Raw genomic sequence first — 16097 nt, 5'->3', positions numbered from 1 at the left:
AAACTAAGCTAAGGTTCCTCTATTTAGGGTTCTATCACAAGACCAAACAATACCCAAGTACTAGAACAAGATTGAGAGCATAGATAGGATGGCCAAGGCATGGCTTTTCTACCATGAGTACATCCAACCCACGACAACATATTTGTGCCCTAACTGAACCCAAGAGAACCCTGATAGATTCTTATTTTTATCTATTTCAAGATCCTTGGTCAAATGATCTGTTTGCAAGAATGATTCAAAATAGACTATTAAAGGACCAAACATTCTCATTTTGAAAGCAATAATATACTATGAGGACTCTTCTACATCCACAATAGTACCATATTGTTCGATCCAATTTGTCCTTCAGCCCTATGAAAAAGTACATGTGGGGGCTTTGTCCTATTTCCTCAGTGGGTAGTGGGTAGCATTGTGTTGATGCATTCAACTTTGTGTTGTCATCTGATCAACGTCTTGTGGTTGAGGACGAAGGCTTGTGAAGGCAAAGGTAGATGAGAATCATTAAGGTAAAGGTAGAAAAGAATCATTCATTTGCCATGGGTCAAGCTTTTTGTAGATTAAATTCATTTCTTTAAAAATGTCACCTTTATTTTCATTGATAGACAATATAAATAAATGAAATTAGAAGAGTTCGATTTTGTTTGTCTAACTAATTTAAAGATAATTTATTCCTAAAATTGTAACTAAAATCATATTATTAATAATTAGTCATTATAAAATCACATTTTTAATATTAATTGATTTATTATGTATTTTGATATTTATTATTTATAAAATTATAAATTATTTTATATCAATAAACATGTGGACAATTTGGATGCTTTATTGTTTTATCGTATTAATTAATCCATTATAGATTATTATTTATATTCATAAATTATTTATTTATTTTTAATATATTTATATCTATTCTAAATTGAAAAATATAATTTATACTTATTAATTTTTTATATGCATTTAATATTGATAAATAAATAAATATTAATAATAAATATATGATTTTATAAATGTTTTTATTTGGTAAAATAATAAATATTAAATATAAAATAGTTATTTTCATTTATGGTATTAATATTCATATATATTACAAAATAATATATACGTATATGTATTAATTTTATAGATATTTATATTATTATTATGAATATATATTATTAATTAGTTTATCATAAAGTTATTGTTAATAATAATAAGTTAATTATTTATTTTATATATATATATAAAGCTATACTTCTACCCATACCAAAGGAGAAAAAGTATGCCATACTGGCTCCAATACACGAACCCCAAACCTCTTCTCATTCATATACCAAAACAAGCAACTTAGGATACAAATAGTCAATATCCTATATGTAGAATAGTAAGATGAAAGGGAAAATGGTTAAAAAAAAAGCAATAAAAGAGCAATATGGCAATAATATAACATTTAAGTGACAAATAAAATGATAAGCAAGAAACAAGAAATCAGACCATATCAATGAAAGTGAATAGGGCTCAAGATATTTAGCCAGAATCAACTTGTAGGCATGTTAACCCTCACCCTTGGCTGAGCACTTGTGGTTGTGAGTGAAGTCAAGACATATAGGTGAAACCCTAGTTGGCCACAGCTAGATGCAGTGAAGAATTAGACTTAGTTGACCAATATTCTACTACCACTATTTATCTTCCTTTACATGACATACTCCTCTGTCTAAGACATCCACAACAAAACTGCATGTGAGCAGAGCAAATCAGATCAATTGATATCTTATTTCAGAAATGGCAAAGGGTATCCTATATAGAGTGTTTCAAACTTAAAAATTCATTTCCAAGAATGAAGAGCATCACCAACCATCAACCTAGCCAAGTCATGGCTGGTAATTTTCAGCAGACAGAGGGTGATAAATGGGACAGAAGAGAAGGCAAGGTACAACAAAAAAAAAAGATAAATGGTAGAATGAGTCAAATGCCTTGTTGCATGAATGATGAGGCATAAAGGATAGGAATCCAAGGCAAACAATAGCCACAAAAGCAACCTACAACAACTCCTTGTCAAGTGCTCAAGCCAACACAACCCCATCTCGAATTGGGGCAATGATGAACTACAAGCCAAAAAAAAGGGTATCCTATATAGAGTGTTTCAAACTTAAAAATTCATTTCCAAGAATGAAGAGCATCACCAACCATCAACCTAGCCAAGTCATGGCTGGTAATTTTCAGCAGACAGAGGGTGACAAATGGGACAGAAGAGAAGGCAAGATATAACAAAAAAAAAAGATAAATGGTAGAAGGAATCAAATGCCTTGTTGCATGAATGATGAAGCATAAAGGATAGGAATCCAAGGCAAACAATAGCCACAAAAGCAACCTACAACAACTCCTTGTCAAGTGCTCAAGCCAACACAACCCCATCTCGAATTGGGGCAATGATGAACTACAAGCCAAAAAAAAGGAAAAGTGTTAGTATGTCATTTTCAGGTGCACACAAAGATTGCTTTTATATTTAAGTCTCGCATTAGTTCCTATGAAAAATGAAATAAAAGATGTTTTAGTGTTGTTTCCCAAAAAAAATCTAGATCTGATGACTCCTATGTACATACAAAATTATACACAAATGTCTGTTGTGTCCATTTTCTTTCCCACTACCTTATGGTGCACTTGGAGTGGGAGATATAAGGTGATCAAAGTGCTTTCTAGCAGCTTCTAAATGATTGCAGCTTGGTTAGAATGTAGGTGAGTTCACAAAGAATCATTGGCATGTATTTCGGCAAATGTAAGTGATCCAGCATCTCTTGCAACCACACTGCTTCATTGACACTTAAGCTCATCCAATGAAGTTGGCCTCTATTATTGATTCGGAAACACTATTCTACTTCTTTGAAAAGTCAAGACCATGAGGTTAGTGAATGTCCCATTATCAAGATCTAGCCTGAAGTAGAACTATCATCAGATCTGCCTGTAAAACATCCATGTGCCATAATTCTTTGTGCACAAGTACAATTGAGCTGACTCAATATGTACTCTATTCACGAGTTCCTAAATTAGTTGTTTGATTTTTTCATCCTCCAAGAATGAATCACATTAGACGAAAACAGCAGGAAACGGTGGTCATAGAATTAGATCAATAGCACGCATTACCTAACAATGTTTTGGCACTCTAGTTGGGGAGTGGAAATGATCCTTGTTTTCCTCTAGTACTTTGTTTGACTGTTGTTTTTATCCTAAAGAAGTTGTAGTTTCAGCTGGTACCACAAAGACGTCTTCCTTATGTTTAGGTCTAGCCATTAAGAGCACAAATTTCTTGCTACAATTTGCCAACTTCTTGTACTGCTTAGTGCTATTGACTGAAATTTTAAGGACTACTACTAGCATGTGATATCCATCTTGACCAACATCAACAACAATATTTCTAGTGTTTAATTCAGAGATTTCATTATGCTGATAAAGATATGGTTAAGAAAACATCGCATACCTCTAATGGCACAACATCACAAAAGATTTCATCTTGAAAGGGTTGATTTTGCACACAGAATGACACTAATGAGTGATCCATTCTTCAAACCCAAGTTGAACCATCCAAAGTCATAGGGTGCAGGGTGAGGCATCAGTAGCACATTCTATCTCTGAATTGCTTCCATTGAAATTTGCTTATGAATCCCTATTGTCAATTAAGTGTACTAGCTGCCCCTGGACCCATATATGAGAAAACAATCTTTCTACTTCTTCTGGATCAGAATTGAAAGATGATGCTGCCTGCACATTTTTTGCCATTGCACGAGGCTCAAAGTCTGTGATCTGCTTGCCTTTGTCTAGTGCCATTGTGGTAAAACATGATACTCATATCCGTGCAACTAAAGCTTACCATGCATGTCATTTCTCATTTCAGTGATCATTGAAATTATGTGTGTTGCATCACTTATCATTCTTGGATTTCTTCTTTTGTTCTTCAAGCAATGTGTTCTTTTAGAAGTGGCATAGTGGTCAATTTCCTTGTGTGGAATTCAACTTCATTCCAGACTAGAGAGTTTTTGTTCTGATATTTATATGCAGACTAGTCAAATGATTTGGAATCATCATCCTAGGTCCTATATTTGGCTTTTGCTTCAAGTTTATATGCTTTCATAGAGGTTAATCTTTGTTGTAACATATACTTCAAGAAGAGATTTTGAATGGAATCTTAGACACACAGTTTAGAAATGAAGGTATAGAAGGTATTCATAAATTCTTGGACAAACTGATCCAATCCTGACACAACTGAGAAAAATTCAATGAATTGACCATCACAGTTACCAAAAAAGCATTAGGTTTCTCTCAACATGTCAACAAAACCAGGCCAGTTTTTATATGGGTACTGCAATGCTCAACGGAAGGAATGTGTTTTTATAGATGTGTTAACTTTTAGAAGCATAAAAGTGGTTTTCAAGAGTCGGAGGAGGAACTAGCAAACATCTATTAAATTAAGCCAATTACCAAAAGAATCAACATCTATCTTGCCTCTAGAGATTGGACTATCCAAATTTATTTGTAACTCGTACAATGTTTGGCCACCAAAATAATTTTTGGTTGACGAAGACAACAGGTCTAAGGAAGACTACACCCACTACAAGAGTTGTTGGAAATAGTCAATCATCCCAACGTTTTCACATTCTAAGTGTTATGTTAAACCATCTCTTTGTTTCTGCAAGCAATCTTATATCATCTTCTAGTTCCATGTCAGTTCCAACATCTCCAGTGTTGATTTTGTTGGGGTTGAGTGAAGCAACTAGGGAAGTAAGAGGAAGAATCATAAATTTTGAGAACAACCTTTCAATAAGCAGACCTCATGTAAATAGGATACAAATGCAAAGTGAGTAAGATGAGCGATTCAATGCTGTAATACCATTGATCCAAATCCCAGGGATGATATGGAGAACAATGCACTATAACAAAATTCCATTGTGTTTATGAGCACAAATAATTTAAGAAGAAAGGAATCAACAGCAATCAGAGTGTCATAACAGACAATAAAAAAGAATAGAACATCATGCTACAATTTTAGTGGAAGATTACATTAAAGAAGATGATGGAAGTTCTGTACAATGATCCGGTGGTCAGATACATCAACCAAAACTGAACTAACTAGTCAACTATTCTGAATAGCTATGTGCATTATAAACAAGTGAAAAAGAAAACAAAGGGGTACACCGGCCATTACAAGAAAAGTAACCACATGTCTTCCAACAGTCCATATTCTCCATTATGTCACTTTCTAAAAATACCACAGAAGAAGTGTGCAGAGTAGAGCTGATACTATTGGGGATGTGCAGTATCAAATGCAACAAGTTAAGCTTTGCAGTTCTGAGTCACTCAACTTCTGACTGTGTATTCCTGAGGCAACAACAAAGCTAGTGGTGAAGACAATATTCAATTTGGAGAAATGCTATGGTACCACAAAATTATCAAAGTTCTAGATTCTCTTGGATCAACTCCACCCATTCATCACCTTAACCACCTTCTTTTGTTTCCTTAGTGTTGCCGCTATAGGTGATTCCATTACTCGATGCATTAAAGGACCAGTCGATTGATGAGAAAGAGTTTCATATTCTATTACTCTATTTTTCTTCATGTGGTCCTTCCAATGAATTTGTTGTATCCATTTGAACCTACTAATACTGTATGTGTGAACATGAGATCTGTTGGATCTGCATATATAATGAAGAGTTGGTGGTGCATCAACAAATATTAGCATTTCTATTCAACATTGTGCACACCTAATCTCTCATGTCACTTTGATAAAAGTTTATTTTCTTGCTCTGTGTCAAATACAAAATGAGAAAGGGACTGTGAGGTCAAAATTTATTATCTGAGGTTATATATTACCTCACTGTTCATACTTTAAGTTAATATTTTTTGTATACTTTAGCATGGTTTAATTTTATCTATATTCAGATGCTAGGATTTTTGTCAATAGCCTGTCACACATGGGCTACAATATAAACAGCTTTTGTATCTGCCCGAAGCACGGGGATTTTTTCCATGGATTGCCTTAAGATTGCCACCAAAGAAGCTCCCCAAATTAATAACATATTTTAGGGACTAGTAAAGATGAAAGTTTATTATTTGATGCCTAGTCTCTAGGACTGCTAAGCAAATTGTGATGGAGAATTATAAAAGGGATGGAGCATGGCTTTAAAGCCTCGTATCCCTCCTCATTCTTACAGAATATGTGGTTTGAGCCAGGGTGGTATTGTTTGGAATCAAGTAATGCGATGGCCAGGTTTACTATGTGTATATTGCTAAAATCAAAAATCACAATTTGATTTTTTCCCTTTCTTCCTAATCCTAATAATGTCAATTTAAATTTTAAACCATGTCTTAGTTTTTTAAGGAGAGGACCATAGATTGGGATTAAACTAGAACCCAACACAATTATAGATGAATTTGGAAATAGGCTTTCCAATTTTGTGATGAATAATGTGATGCAAGAACGGGTTATGCCATGTTTCCAAGGATTTAGGGGAGGAAATGCAAAAGAAACACCACTTGAAACTCTTGTGAAACTTTCACAATGAGGAAGAAGCCCTTCTTGTGAATAAGGATAATGAGAACCTGCCCTATCTTGAAGGGCAATCACTCTACCTTCCTGATATATGTTTATGGTACCAAAGTGGCCATCAACCAAGGGCATGATTGGCTAGAGAATGATTTACCAAACCCTGCATCTTTTCATAAAGAGGAAGTATTAGTTCAAGAAGAATCTCAAGGATTCAAACACAAATCATATGACCTACCTGGCTCCCACAAATTGTGAAGCAAAGATTTGATGACATTTGAGGCAAGTGCATTTCGCAATGAAGGCTTCACATTTTGCCAAATCAGTGACAATTATGTACATTTTCAAAGGCACTCTCAAAAATATTATGAGATTCATTAGCAATATGGCTTCAACAATATGGATACAAGCAGCAAGGTTAACAATCCTTTGACCACGGAAATGTTAGCAAAGATGAAGCTTCCCCTTTCAAAAATAATTGTGGCTGTTCAATGCACGGAGCTAATTTGGTCCCTCCAAACAGTCCAAAATTGATCCTTGAAAGGGATGTCTAGGGTGCTGTGACAACTCACGGATGCATCATCACCCTAATTTTGAACAGCTACTGTAATACCAATAGTAGAGCATCCATGGACCATAATCTATCACTTTTTTATGTAACAGATCTACTGTCCCACATAGCCTTAGTACTAGTAAACTTAAATGCTGCTTTGTCTTATTTTTTAGCTATATAGCTCAAACTTAGCTTCAAAATATAGTCTCCTTCCTTGTAAATATACATATAGACAGAGACAGAGACAGAGACAGAAACAGAAACAAAGACAGACGGACAGAGAGAGATTTACCACCAGTTTTCTGGTTTTGGCTAATCATTTTTGTTTTTAGGAACCTATGGGAAGCCTAACTTCATCAAATCAAATAAATAAATACCCTAATTTTGATCAGCTGTTATAACACCAATACTACAGCATCCAGATTCTATCATTTTTTCATGTAACAGATCTACTGTCCCACATGGCCTTAGTCAGTACTAGTAAGCATATATGTTGCTTTGTCTTAGGTTTTACTTTTTAGCTATCTAGCTCAAAATTGGCTTCAAAATATAGTCTCCTGTAATGTCCCCAACCAAAAATTTAATATTGCTCTTAGATCTGGAAAATAGATTCACAAATATTACACAAAACTTCACCGAAAACACCCAAACTAGTTAGCTACTTTTGCACAAAAAGGGCTGAGTTAAAATGGAACTTTATAGAACATTATTGAAAATGATTTTTCTGATATGTGCATCCTTTAATTAGGTCTGAAAGTGATTATTGCAGCAGCAACATTAATACATTCAATCTCCAATTTATAAGCAAAACCCACAAAAACTATTATAACCAAATACCACCAGTGTCATTGTAAACACCACAAACTGATATTGTTTGATTTACTAATGGAAAATACATGGAATATGATCTGATACAAGATTAACAACAGCAGCAAAGCCCTCAAAACACATCTGGAATTACTGCAACAATATTAATGAAGCCCTGAACACACACAAAGGAAAACTGCTGAAATCTTGAAGCTCCAATGCAACCTATGAATGAAGTTGCTCTATGTGAACAATGGGGTTTCATCCAGTATCCACCTGAAACTTATGGGTTTCCGTCCACAAGCTATACATCTGAAATCTTGAAGCTCCAATGCAACCTCTGGATGAAGTTGCTCTATGTGAACAATGGGGTTTCATCCACTATCCACTGAACAATGGGGTTTCGTCCACTGTCCAATCTCCAATGGGTTTCCGTCCACTGAAGAATTTTGCAGAACATGAAGTTCATACCATAAGAAATTGAGAAGTAGAAAATGGCATAAAGATCCCTTTTCCCAAATATGCTTCGTATTTATCTTGTCCTTGGCCAATTTGGTGGGAAAATCATAAAATAGAAATATTACAAATTTCCACTCCACTCTTACTTTCCAAATTTGCACTTGATGGGAAAATCATTAATTAGAAATATTTTAATTTCCCACTTCACTCTTGCTTTCCAAATTTGATCTTGGTGGGATAACCATTAATTAGAAATATTTCAAACTTCCCACTCCACAATTGGTAGGAAAGTCATAATCGGAAATATTTTAAACTTCCCATTATGGCATAAAATCCAACCTCTGAAATGGCCCTCCAAAATGTTAATTAATATTTAATTGTCCCATTAAATTGGAAATAGTTGGACAATACTATATATTAAATCAATTAATCTCCCTATAGGAGAACAAAATGAAAATGTTTGACAAAATCCAATTTCATAAAAAAGGGGACATGACATCTCATTCCTTGTAAATATATATAGAGAGAGAGAGGCAGAGACAGAAAGAGAAAAAGACAGACGGACAGAGAGAGATTCACCACCAAACCGTATGTATGTACATAATGTATATCTATGTATATATGTGTGTGCGCACACACACATATACACATATATATGCATAAATATACACTTGTTTGTATGTATATATAACATATACATATGTAGTCCTGTTACATTAGTAATGTACAGTATAGAAAAGATGAGCCATAATATCCATCATTTAGATAAAAGGATATATTAAAAAAGCAGCACCTTTTGTTTCAAAAATATCTAGTTAATTCCTTGCATGCTCGACTCTACAAAACTGTAAATATTAATATCACCATTTGCAATAATGCACTAACTAATAAAAAGCGTGGAGAACCTAACTCTTTCCTTGTAAAAAGAAAAAACTTAGATAAAGACAATCTCATTTTCCCCATGCACATGAAAGCTTCAAGAACCAAATACCTTATGAGCATGTGAAATTTCATCAACCAACTTGGCATCAAACAGTAGATAAAAACTTGACAAAATATATGAGCTCCCAATATGCTTGTGCATGTTATCAGCAGTCTTCTGCCATCCTTGAGGCTTTCCAAAGAAACCCACAAATGTCTTTCTTTCTCTAACATACACATAATAGTAGAAAACAGAATCTCAAATTTTACAACTCATTTGCATTGGTACATGTGAGGAATTTTCCTTCAAATATAATTAGCTTTCTAAGAAAGTATCCATGAATTTAAATGAGAAAAGAAATATGATTTTTAGAAGGTTTCTTCTTTCTAGTGGCTTAGTAGAGAATGCACAAGAATCTTTGTCTATGGAATTTTAAAATGTTGAAAACTAAGCTGATAATTTTACAACTGATTCATTATAACATTTGCAGCAGACATACAATGCAGGATATACAAGACACTGAAATGACACAGCGGGCTGGCCAAGAAATGTAAAAATGCACCTTCCAGTGGCATGCTGAGTATTAAACATAAAGATGGCATAGCTTATGTTATGGGGAAAAAAACATGTAAAATTATTATTTTTATAATGCTATAATTTGCATTCCCAGTTCCACTGACAGAGAAAAAAGCATGCTAACTAACTCTGTCCAGTGGAGTATGGTCTACTGGTATGACAAGAGCCACTACCATGATGACTACCTGAGCTGAAACCTCACAGGACCTACTTCCTTGCAGACAATCCAGTTGGGCGATCAAGTAACCAACTATTGAACAAGGCCAATTTCAAGTCTCAGAAGAATTTTAATGGAATTAAATCCCCCAGGGAGTAAAAAGAATGATAACTCTCTCCAGTGGACCATGGTCTTCCGATATGAGAAGAACCATTACCATGATGATCACCTGAGCTAATACCCTACTAGGCCTATTTCCTTGCAGAAATGGTGTGGTGATCAAGTAACCCACACTACTGAACAAAACAAATTTAAATTCTCGGATGAAATTTGATGGAATTAAATCCCCCAGGACACAATTTATAAGCCAAAAGGTATATTGAGTTGGACAGTGTCCTGCAGGTATCTAGCATCTCTCTATTAAACTAAAAAAAAATTAAAAATTAAAATTAAACTTAAAAAAAATTAAAAATTAAAACAATTAAACTTTTGGATTAACATAACTACTATATGCCCACGGATAAAAATCTCACAGGATACAACAATATTGTGATATGTGAACACTTTTCCAATAGACAATGTAAGGAGCAGAGAATAAGTTGATTGCTAGAAAACCACCTGAACTGGGCTCTGAAATACTAGGAGCCGTCATCGCAAATGCTCCAGCAAGAAGTGGTGGAGCTGAACATGATACCTCTGGCCATTCATGAGTCGCTGATGATGCTTTGGCAGACAAAATCCTGCTATTTTTCTCCTCAAATGCTCTGCCATTACTGGGAGCTGTACTTGATGAAATATGAGACAAAGACCCCTCTGTTTGCTTTTGTTCATTGGGGCTTGTACCCAAGAAGTCATGGAATAGAAGTTGCCCTTCCCCCGCCATTATAGAAAACTAATACCAGAGAGCATCATAAGATCCTAATACTCATTATGTGCAGAATCATCCCACCTGAAATGTTGATAAACTCCGATTATTAAATTAGGTTGTAAAACAATAACCTAGATGCTAGAATGCAATTCTGCAAAATAGAGTATCTCCTCGAAGTTCTATTTCTTTTTATGGGAAATTTCACAAAGATGCAAAAGATGTTTGTAGCTATAGAACTTGTAAAGTTTTAAAAGTAATATAATGATCCGATTTCATACAACTTAAAGGATGGTTGTTTCGAACGACATACTGTCATTCATAAGAGGATGGTTGTTTCAAATACACGTTCTGGCACTGAAAGATAATGGAAGTACTCAATCCATCATGACACCGTACTACGACAGAACCGCTATATTTCTATGGAGATGAAATATAGGGAAAAAAGCAGCATGATAAAGTGAAAAAGGCATAATTGCCAATGGGATGGGTTCAAATGGTAAAAGAATTAGGATTTCCAAAACAGAGCCTGATGCTTAAATCCCAAGTAAACAAAATAAAGCACTGGAATTGGATAAAATGTCATATCCAGCTTGCTCGGTATGGTAGAATCCAGCAGATAAGGCTGAGCCCAACTTCTGAGGCACTTTGACAGAAGACATACCCCTTTGTTTGTGGCATCTAAGGCAAAGCTTAAACAACAAGGGAAAGTTTATCAAACTGAAAAAGAATGTAGAGATGGCAGAAATGCTACACCATAGCAAGTTCTAAATGTATCAAAACATAGAACAAATAGAATGTTACCCCCACAAAGGAAATTTACAAAATTGAAAAAGAATACACACAAGGCAGAAATTTTACAGTCAGCAAGTTCTGAAAGCATCAAATTGAAGAATGTAAGGCTGAAATGTGACAACATGGTAAGCCTAACAGGGTTACAAAAGAAAATCCATCAACTGTTAGAATAGAACATGCATAATAAGGTTAACTTAATTTTATTTTATTTAAATATTAATGTCCACTAGTAACCAAGAATGGCCAATAAGACAGAAAATTTATAAGGTCAAAGTACACAATGGAAGTGCCAGGTAAACCTCCTTTAAAGTAGGACATAAGCGATATCAAACAAAATCATAACACAACAAAAACTAAAGTGAAAGTGAAAAAAACATTAAACAAAATAACGCAAAACTCTGATACCTAAGAACCAAAGCTCTGTTAAGCAGCCACTCTGCTGCCATGAGAGGTTGGCAAAAAGTTGGTAATGGGGTTGAAGCTAAGACTTATTCACAACTTGTATGCCATAATTCATTTAGTTAGTTTCATTTGTAGCAATAAAGCTCATAATTCTGAGAGAAATATGCTAATCTGATTGCATAAAACTTATGGGAAGAAGTTTCAAACAGAAGCATAATTTAGTATTGACATTAAGAGCAAAGTTGTAACAACTTAGGACTTCCAAAAACTGAAACGAAACAAAACCAATCGTTAAACAACAAAAACCTTAACCTGCTATGCCGTACAACCTAAAGCTATGTCAAGTAGCCACCCTCCTTAACTTTGAGGTTTGTGGTGAAACTTCTCCAGGGCTGCCGAGATGAATCTCATAAGTGTTTTTTGGTTATATAGTTTATAATTAAACTCTAGAACGTTGAGAAGAATAAAATGATGATCTGATAGCATAGCAAGAGTTTCTATAGAGAAACATAGCTTAGAATTGTCATGAAACACAGAGTTGTAAAAGCCGTGAAAACCTGGAGTTCAGTTCAAGTGATAATATGAGAAAAAAAATTCAGATATGCAGGGAAGCAACACTGTACTTCTCAAATGCAGGTCCAAACAGGCAAGGCAAGAAGAAAACTAAAGTGCATTCCTCAACTCCAGGCCCAGGTTACTCCACTACTAAACCTCCAAGCCCATTAATACGCTATACCAAATGGCTGTATTTCGCAGAACCCATATACAAAACCCACAAAAAAATCCATGAAACCCTTCAGAACCGAACACCCACAACCAAGCACTCCAATCCCCTAACAAAAACCGACTATTACCTAGGCGCCATCATGAGCCCCAGCATTATAACCATGAAAATCCAACATTTTCACCTTTCGCCACCAGAGTAGGCATCATCAAATATTTACTATAACACCCAACTGACCTTTTGATGTTTTGAGATCAACAAAATTATTCTCTGTCCTCTTCATCAACGTTCAGTTTACAAAAGTGCTTTCACAAGTCACTGATTAAAAACTAAAGTTGAAAAAAAAACATATAAAAAATGCAATGTGGTCCAAAAGTAGTCTACCATGAGAACAAATATTCCATCAAAAGGCATGTTGTTCCCACTTTGTTTGTTAGTACCTTGGCAGGAATCTGAACCTAAACACTAAATACAAACATTACCCCTTAACCCCAGGTTAACTTTTGACAAACTGGGTAGTAGATGTCATCGTACACTACACTTCCATAGTGAAATTTAGTGGGTGAGAGAAATTTTAGGTGCGTTTTATCTAGTATTAATTAGGTATGGGAAAGACAGAAATTTTCAGGGATGATTCCGTTAGAGATGTTGGAGCACTTATTTCATTGCATTTATTGTTCTTACAACCAGAAGATTTAGCCAATGTTTGGCACAAATGATTGTTTTTTTGCTTTTTTAAGTGCTTTCTATAACGAACATATTCTATCCTTGTTGGGAACTATTGTGCTTAGAAAATGTCTGGGTTTTGTCCCTTGAAGAATCAAACTGCACGGTAGAAAATGACAGTCATTTTAAAGACATAGAGGGGGTGAAAAGAAGTGTGATTTGCCCAAAAGCTTATGGGGTACGAAAGAGGCTCTGTTTTTCAATGATGGGATTTGCTGATTGTGATACCCAATACATATGGCCGGACTTTTTCATGTACAAAATATTCTCCATCTACATACATAATTCATGCTTATTGACATGGCAAACTAAAGTTTACTCTGAAAGCGATATGATTAGCTATATAATACAATTAAAAAAACATATGTGAAAGGAAAGTTCACTATAATTAAGGATAATATTAAATGGTTATGTGTTGATATTTAATTTATTTTTAGATTTAGTATTTTTTAAAAAAATTTAAGAATTTAGAGGTGTCTATTTTATCAAATTTATCTGTTGTATGATCTCAATCATGTCCTAGCTTGCACTCAGCAGGACTTGATCTTTAGTGGGTTCATTAAATACCAATCAACTTTATTCAATGAATTAAATTTACATAAACAAAAACAAAACAAAAAATTTGATTTTTGCGTTGACTATTTCTAATATCAACCAATAGAAAGACAAATAAATGACAATTTAACAATTATCTAAAATATTTAAGTTAATAAAAGAAACACAAGTATTTATGTCTTGGAGAGACTAATAAAATTATTTTTAAGTTAAAAAAAAAAATTATATGGAGAGAGAGAGACACAGAGAGAATTGTTATATGTAAAAATTTGGATCTCAATTTTCAACTAAATTGGTAGAAAATTTAGACATAGCAAGACAAAAAAACAAAAAAAGTCATTTATTTTAATTTTGATTTTTAATCTGAAAAAATTTAGAATATTGTTTTTTTTTGGTGGATTTGGGTAGAATTTTTTAAGATGTCATTTTTAAGGCATGTCTTGATTATAGCATTGCTTAAAAACAATCTAATATTCAATTATCTAAATTTTGATAGCTTGACGTAATATTTGTAGAAGTTTTGGTTGGTGACTAAAATTAAAATAAGTTTATCACATAAAAAAGAATTTTAATCAAACTAAATTTGATAATATATATCTAATCTTGTGATGTTCCCTTTTTTACTTATAATCTAATTAATATTTAAAAGACAACATTAAATAGATAACCACCATGAAAATTTATAATCAACTATTATATTTGATGGGCTCCCAAATTTTTTTTTAATTGCTACATTTTGTCTTGCTATTTTCGAAGAGCTACTAAACTTTCTTACATTTCCATGGCATTTTCCTAAATTTATTTTAATATAAAGCACCAAACATAGTTGTTAATGTTTTGATGAAACATTTACATGTGTGCATGGTTATTGATTAAAATGTGATAGAATAGTATGATTAATCATGATGAATAGGTGATCATTCCACTTCAATGGAGCGAAAAAAAGGCAAGGGAGTGCAAAAAATTGAAGGGCAGATTCACGAGGGCTTCACTAACTAGGCAATATTATATCACGTGAATTCATATTGGGGGGTTTAATATCTCAAAAATGAGGGTGCAATATATTGCCTATAGGTGAAAATGGGGGAGCTTTTAATTCAGGTTGTGTATTGGGAGGGGGTGAGAAAAAAGGAGTTTAGGGCAGTTTTTTTGAAAATGGGGGGATTGTTTAGTATGCCATGAACGCATGTTTTATAACCCAAGTTCACCAGGTGAAGCCTCTGTGGGCAGATTATACTGTCAGCAACACAGATTGGAACTTTCAACCATTCCAAAATTTGCCATGGTGGCAAATGTGATCCCACTAAGATCAAGTTAGAGTCAACTTGGCAAGCATTCTGCAAAAGGACGAAATTACAAAATACAGAGGAAAGACACCGTCAGGAAGCAAGATGGAAAGATGGATCGCCTGTCAACAGGAATTTGTTTGCCCCTATATCGGGACAACTCTTACCAAAAACTGATTAGAGATAAATCACAGACAGTAGACCAAATTGTTGGGGGCTAGGAACATCAAATTGGACAATCAATCAAGGAGCTCCCAAAAACAAGCAGCAAACAAATAAGTGTTGGCAAGAGACACTGTTCTAGAAGAGATTAGTGCTTGAGGATTGTTTAAGGGTTGTCATTAATGGCAACTCAAATCAAATGTGTTATCTAGTATATGCAAATTCACTTTACTAGAAGTTTTGCTTAAGTCTGGAAGGTGGAACACAGTGTTCGGCAGAGTATGAGTACATTAAGAAGGACTCGATTTTGGGTGTACATTTTTGTTTGCGGTGGAAGAGGTAGTTGATTCAATGATTGGAATTGCTTAGTCCGCAATCCTATCTTTCAGTGTTGATTCTAGTGCAAGTTTGATGATCCGATAACTGGTATTTCAGGAAGAACAAGGTTATTTTGGTGTAGCATGTTATGCAAAATCTTTAAGATGATTTTTTTGATTGGTGTCGTGTTCGAGGTTGTTGTGCCAACTTGATTGAACCATATAATTAATTTGTTTTGGTCCACATGTATATGTGTAATCGGATTGAGCTGACTTCTTG

The 16097-nt window shown here is 34.3% G+C and overlaps 1 protein-coding gene across 9 annotated transcripts in view; it reads right to left on the bottom strand.

The window, feature by feature from the left end:
- The window catches only part of LOC131064208 (protein TIFY 8), an 80025-nt gene extending 66818 nt beyond the window's left edge, over nt 1–13207 (bottom strand). For 4 of the 9 annotated variants that reach the window (XM_057998267.2, XM_057998274.2, XM_057998275.2 and 1 more), the window contains exons 1-2: nt 12902–13078; nt 10604–10934 (exon numbers count right to left, since the gene is read on the bottom strand). In XM_057998267.2, coding sequence (XP_057854250.2) covers nt 10604–10868 — 265 coding nt within the window. In that variant the 5' untranslated portion in view covers nt 10869–10934; nt 12902–13078. The other 5 variants (XM_059207154.1, XM_057998272.2, XM_057998271.2 and 2 more) reach the window with 5 other exon arrangements.
- Nucleotides 13208–16097: the final 2890 nt, after the last annotated feature.

Source organism: Cryptomeria japonica, chromosome 6, assembly GCF_030272615.1.
Source record: "Cryptomeria japonica chromosome 6, Sugi_1.0, whole genome shotgun sequence".
NCBI classification, from domain to species: Eukaryota; Viridiplantae; Streptophyta; class Pinopsida; order Cupressales; family Cupressaceae; genus Cryptomeria; species Cryptomeria japonica.
The sequence above is the reverse complement of the archived record's forward strand: the minus strand, read 5'-3'. Positions and strand labels throughout refer to the sequence as shown.